The sequence below is a fragment of the Terrapene carolina genome, unplaced genomic scaffold (genome assembly GCF_002925995.2).
Source record: "Terrapene carolina triunguis isolate 2854851 unplaced genomic scaffold, T_m_triunguis-2.0 Scaffold193, whole genome shotgun sequence".
Lineage (NCBI taxonomy): Eukaryota > Metazoa > Chordata > Testudines > Emydidae > Terrapene > Terrapene triunguis.
In genome coordinates this window covers 5,343,014-5,349,375 of record NW_020664544.1, presented here as the reverse complement: position 1 = coordinate 5,349,375, position 6,362 = coordinate 5,343,014, and the positions used below count along the sequence as shown (strand labels likewise).

Genomic DNA, 6,362 nt, shown 5'->3' with positions numbered 1-6,362 from the left:
TTTGGCTTGCTAGCGGGGTCAGACTGACGCTTGGCAAGGGTGTGCCTTGCTCACTGCAGACTTTCCTTGTGTGGAGAGGAAACAGAAGCCGAGTATCTGCCCATTATTACGTTCCCTTTACTGATGAGGAAACTGCATCAAAGAAACTAGCTGGAGGCCACACAGTGAACCAGTGTCCTTCCCTCCCACGCCCTCTCCACTGCTTCCTGATAGTCACTGGATTTAAACGGAGCAGCTCTTATTTCAACGGCTGGTGCAGATGGGTGACACCCATAGCTTGGGTAGGGGAGCGATATCCCTGGGTGTGCATGAACTAGTCCCCTCCCTGTGGCATATAATAAATAAAAGGGGGTAGTTGATTATCAGGGAATGTGGCTTGAGGCTACCTTGGAGAAGAAGCAGTCCTGTTATCTGCCATGTGCTGCTCTCCTCTCCTACTACGCTGTTTGGAAATGCAGCACAGAGCTTTGCAAAACTGAGTTGAATTAAGTAGATGAAGGGAGGAAGGCTGGTCATATGATCATGGCATACATAAGAACAGCCAGACTGGGTCAGACCAAAGGTCCAGCTAGCCCAGTGTCCTGTCTTCCCACGGTGGCCAATGCCAGGTACTGGACTCAGGTGACCTGGGTTCTGTTTCTGGCTCTGCCACAGACTCCCCATGTGACCTTGGGCAAATCACTTAGTCCCCCATGCCTCAGTTTCCCATTAGTAAAATGGGGATATTTCCCTGCCACACAGGTGGGTTTTGAAGATACATCTGGTAATGTCGAAGTGAGAGCAGGGAATATAAATTCCTAGACAGGAGAATAAAATGAAGCAAGATGTGGGAGGCTATTTCACAAAAGGGCAGGTTCTGGGAGTCAGTAGTGAGAATGGACCAGGGATGTCCTGAGTGTGGGTGCTTTGTAAGGAGGAAAACTCAGAGTGCTATGCAGATGGGGACTGGGACACTGCTCCACACACCAGCTGGTATGGTGGCAGGTACCATGCGGTCAGGGAATTGGGCCGGTTGGGGGTGTGTTGCAGAGATCCCATAGGCCTTGAAGATGATGATGGGAAGCTTGAATTTGATAGGATAAGAGATGGAAACTGAGGGTTTGGGGGGGATATGGACTGTTCTTCGTGGAGAGGAGGCTGGATCTACATGTATCTATTTAATAGCATTATCCAATGGGAAGCATCTGATCTTAGATGAGCCAGATTATTGTGCTGGCCAATCTCGCTCCACCTCTCTGAGGCTTTGTACGTATGTTTCTTTTTCTCTTTTAGAAGGCAGCATTAGTGCCCTGGGCTCTGCCTCCTTGTATTGCAGCTTCCCCCGCCCTGACGTGTGTGTGTGTGTCTCCCCACTTTAGCAGCGTCGCCCTTAAGCTGAAAAACTGGCCAGCACAATGGGAAAAAAGCAGAACAAGAAGAAAGTGGAGGAGGTCTTAGAGGAAGAAGAGGAGGAGTATGTGGTGGAGAAGGTCCTAGACCGGCGAGTGGTGAAAGGCAAAGTGGAGTATCTGCTGAAGTGGAAAGGCTTCTCGGAGTAAGTGGAGAGGATGCATCCCAGTCTGTGATCCTGCCTTGTGCTGACAGTGGTTAGGGTGTCGGTCTGGGGCTTGGAAGAGCCAGGTTCAGTTCCCTGCTCCAGTACAGCCTCCCTGTGTGACCTTGGGCAAGTCACGTAGCCTCTCTGTGCTTCAGTTCCCCGTGTATAAAATGGGAATAATTGCCCTGCCTTGCTGGGGGAATCGTGATGATAAAGACATTATATGCCAGTCCAGCTGGGCGGGCAAGAAGGTCCCACTTCCTTCCTCCTTCCTTCCCCTTGGGGATGGGCTGTTCACAGGCCATGGCAATCCCCAGCCCCTCCTTCCTCTCTGATCTGGATGGTCAATCCAGTTCGGTGTATGTGGGAGGAGAACGAGAGACATTGCCTTAAAGGATTCCCTTTCCCGTCCCTAGAAAGCCAAGTCTGAACTTGTGAGTGAAGTGCCTATGGGCTGGTGTGGAAATGGGTCACATCTACCCATCAGGGCAAGTCTGTGACTGGCTTCAGCTTCTACAGCTCAGCCTCCTCCCTCCCAGATCAGGGTACCCAGAACACGGCCAGGGTGTAGACCGCTACGGCTCTGGTCGCATCTCCATGGGCCTGTATCCAGGGCGTCCCTTCACTGACTCTAACCCCCTGGCCTGAGCCACAGGCCGTAGTGATGAGAGCAAGCTGTCTCCTTTGATTTCAGCGAGGATAACACGTGGGAGCCGGAGGAGAATCTCGACTGCCCCGACCTCATTGCAGAGTTTCTCCAGTCCCAGAAAACCGCACACGAGAGTGAGAAATCTGAGGGGAGTAAACGCAAAGCCGAATCTGACACAGAGGACAGAGGGGAGGAGAGCAAACCAAAGAAGAAAAAGGAAGAGGTGAGGCAGGACTACTAGGGGAGAACCTCCCCATCCCCTATATGTGAAGTCTTGTTCCTGGATTCATCACTAGTGTGTAGTAGTTAGAGCGGAGGACAGGGAGCCAGGCCCCTTGGGTTCTATTCGCAGCCCTGCTGCTGACAGCTTGTGACCCGCCACGCCACTTCCCTGCTGTAAATTGGAGATGATAATAGTCACCAACCCCACAGAGAGGCTAGTTGTGTCTGTGAAGTGCTTTAAAATCCTTAGCTGGGCAAAAACATTCTTTCTCATCTCCCTGTCTCTGTTGGCGTGACGGCGGTTAGAGATCAAGCCCCACTTCAGAGCCAGAGGCCAGTTGATAAATCGGGGGCAGTGTTTAGAGCTAAGCTGAGGTGCCCTCCTGGGATGGCAGGCGGAGTCCACCAGAGCAGTGAAGCCTCCCCCCTCTGACCTCAGGTCATCACTGACAACCGGGAATAAAAAAAAATATGCACAATGGGGATAGTGGTGCAGGTTATTAGGTCAAAACAAGGGGAGCACAGAGCAGAGAACCCTGGACAGTGCCCTCTGCCCCCAAAGGGTTGGTGGACTCTGCCAGATATGTGCATGGACAAGGGACCAGAAAAGGGCCCCACTGTCACAGACAACCCCCCAAGTCTGGCTTCCTTCTCCTGAGCTGATGAATGGACATCTTGGCTGGTGTAGGAGGAAGCTGGCAAGCAAGGTCTCAGAACTTCGTAGGACCACAGCCCTGGAGATCAGGTTCTTTTTTCCACATCCTGGGCAGCAAGGAGGTAAGCACCACTGCTGTGCCTCAGACCTGACCTGGCAGGATCCCCTTGTAGCCCGTTCCGTTTTCTGCAGACACAGGCCTGAGGCACACCTAGTCACCCCACTCAGCAGCCATCCAATGACGTCTGCTTCATTTGAATTCACAAAATGGCACAGCGACACACCCAGGCAGCAAGCAGAAACGTCCCTCTTTGTCTTTCAGTCGGAGAAACCACGAGGCTTTGCCCGGGGGTTTGAACCTGAGCGGATCATCGGCGCCACCGATTCCAGCGGGGAGCTCATGTTCCTGATGAAATGGTGAGTGTGTCTGTGTCCGTCACTTTCTTCACTTACTCTGTGCCAGAGAGGCAAGGAGCTGCACCTGGGGAGTCCCTTCTAGCTGGCCTGAAATCTCGTGGTGGCGCTGCCGCCTGACTTGACCCTCGGCGCTGAGGCTAACGTGGATTTGCTATCAACAGGTAGGACCCTTGGGATTCTGGGATTCTTAAGATCTCTGCCACAGGCACAAGCTTGGGGAGAGGAGGGCATGGCTTGATGGTGCTGGCCTCCGGTTCTGTGCCTGGAATAGAGCCACATCGGACACAGCTTCCCCTGTCGGCTGTGGCAAACAGGGTTGGGCCACTGGGGCAGGGGGATCTAGGTCTGTTCATCCCCAGCTGTGGCCAGAGGTGGGAGCTACTTGTCTTGCTTGGTGTTGCGTACTGCAGATGAGATGGGGGGCGGGGCTGCAGCTTTGACCCCTGCTCCCCACAATCCCCTCATGCCTGAACTTGTTTGGTGGGCTTCCTGCATCTCAGGCATTTGGAGCATTGCCTGGAAAACCCATCTGGCCGAGGCCTTCCTTACCTGCTGCTTCTTGGGTTACTCCAGTGACATCTGTTTCCAACCCCCTTCACTGTATCTCTGCTTCACCCTGTAGGAAGAACTCTGATGAGGCTGACCTGGTCCCCGCAAAGGAAGCCAACATCAAGTGCCCCCAGGTGGTCATCTCGTTCTATGAGGAGAGACTGACATGGCACTCTTACCCCTCGGAAGACGACGACAAGAAAGAGGACAAGAACTAACCCACGCCTGCTCTGGCCAACCTTTGTATAAAGATCAGACTGTGGGTTTGAGCGACAGTGAGAGAATGCAGCTCTACTTAGCGGAGAGGTGGCTTGAGAAGATGCCCTTTGAAGAGACAGTATGGTTTCTGTGCCCTGCAGCTGCCCAAGTGTCCAGCTTCAAACCAGCCTGACATGAGGGGGAGGGGGAGATGTGTTTCAAGGCTGTCTGTTCTGCAGCTTTCTGGAGAGGAAGTGAAAGCCCCTTCCATGAAGAACTCTCGCTGGTGCTGGGTAGGCTGGGGAAAGGGAGAGCAGATGGATACTGCTTGTTCTTCAAAGACCATCTCAGCAACCCACAGCCTTCTTCCCAATAGTGTTAACTCTGCATTTTTACAGCGTAGCATGTGTGTAGGTTTTTTCTTTTTGCTATTACTGGTGTATCAGTTTGGGGTGGGGTGGGGTTTTTTTAAGGGGGGGGGGGGAGAGAAACGGTTGACAGTGTTCCAGATCCATGACCAGAATCCTTTTTTATAAACATCTTTATTAACTTAAACCCCCAAGTATTGGTAATAGGACTAGGGGGAGGGACAATGGTATGAGACTGAAGCTGTGAATGTCCAAATCCTCAATCCCTAGAGCAATGTTATTGGGGGCAGGGTGGGGGGGGGCGGGACCGGCAAAGATGCAAGCCTGTAATTAGTAGTGTCTCCAAACAGAACTGCCAGTGTTGCTGACTTGTGCATTGTAAATGAGAAGGTGGGGAATGGGGAGGGAATCGATATCAACCCCTTAAAAGCCCTTCTACCCCCTTTCCGTTAAGGTGCTATTTTGTGAAATTAGAAAGTTCTGATTTCTCTTTGATTTCTTTTCAACCCCAATTGGATTCTGTCCAGCATCCCCTTTATTCTCTGTATGTATGTACGTATGTATGTGATAACACGTTCCTCCCTGTTTTTAATCCTATTAGTGTAATGTGAGAGGGAGGTGAAATCATTTCAAAATCCTCTCCTAACAAGTGATTTGTTTTCAAGCCCAAACTTCAGCACTGGAGCCAGCTCTGTTGCTCTGCTGAATTTTTTTTTAATCAAACGGATTTATTAAAAATACTGAAATATTTAATGTCTGGAGTCATGAGCTCCTACAGGCTCTTGGCACCTCCTTGTAGGGTGATATGTATCTAGAACTGCATTGTACAAACCTTTTTTTAAAAGCATGTGTTGTTTAGGTTTCTGTGAAAACATTGTTTAAATGTAAAGTAAGTGTTTGGATTTTAACTTCATACCAAGTTCTGTCCGGTTTTTGTCTCAATAAAATTTTAGATTTATAATCCCGATTTTACTTTTGCTCCCTTCTGCAGCTGTGGTTGTGTGAGAGTCGATCGCAAGGCGTAGAACAGTTAACGGAGAGGAGTTAACATGTTGCTACAGATGTCCGCTCTCAAGAGGACTGGATCACTGATGCAGCCTGGGTGATAGGCCCCCGTGCATTTGTGAATTAGGTGGCTTCAGAGGCAGGAATTTCAGAGCAGCCAGCAGCCTATTTATTTTGACTTCCCATCTGGAGAGAGTAAGTGTCTAGGAGGTTAGTGTCTAGTGCAAGTTCGAGTCAAATCTCCTAGGGTTCTAGTAGCCCTGGATTTGGTAATCACTGGCCAGTGACTACTGGGTCTGGATGCAATTTGCACCGGTGGAACTTACCACACTTGAAGTGTGTGTGTAGCGAGCACCATGCTTTCACATGCTCTTCCCCACTCTGCCACCAACTTGGCTGATCTTGGGCAAGTCACGTAAGCAGTCAGAGGGGAAAGTGCAGCACAAACATGGAATGGATGTTATGAGGCTTCCTTTCTGTTTAAAGGACTTGAGGATTCTGTGCAATGAGTGCAGAGTCGTCAGCTGTCTTGCCTGGAGCAGTGGTTTTTATAAAGCTCTCTTAATAGTTCCAGGGTCTCAGGAAGATCAAACCTCACTAATTCCTGTCCAACCTTTTAGGAGTGACGGAATGCTGCAAACTGGCAAGAATGAACCCACAGATCAAGGGTACTGCATGGTGAAATGTACCGTGGCTGGTTTGTTTCAGCCAACGAACGCATTGTGGCATAACAGGAAACGTGCTGGTGCATATTCTGAAACC

The 6,362-nt window shown here is 50.6% G+C and overlaps 1 protein-coding gene across 1 annotated transcript; it reads left to right on the top strand.

The window, feature by feature from the left end:
• The first annotated feature begins 694 nt into the window (after positions 1-694).
• On the top strand, positions 695-5,562 carry CBX1 (chromobox 1). The gene is made up of 4 exons (XM_024203741.3): positions 695-1,534; positions 2,232-2,409; positions 3,386-3,480; positions 4,103-5,562. The coding sequence occupies exons 1-4, from the start codon at positions 1,395-1,397 to the stop codon at positions 4,245-4,247; spliced, it is 558 nt and encodes a 185-aa protein (XP_024059509.1). The 5' UTR covers positions 695-1,394; the 3' UTR covers positions 4,248-5,562.
• Positions 5,563-6,362: the final 800 nt, after the last annotated feature.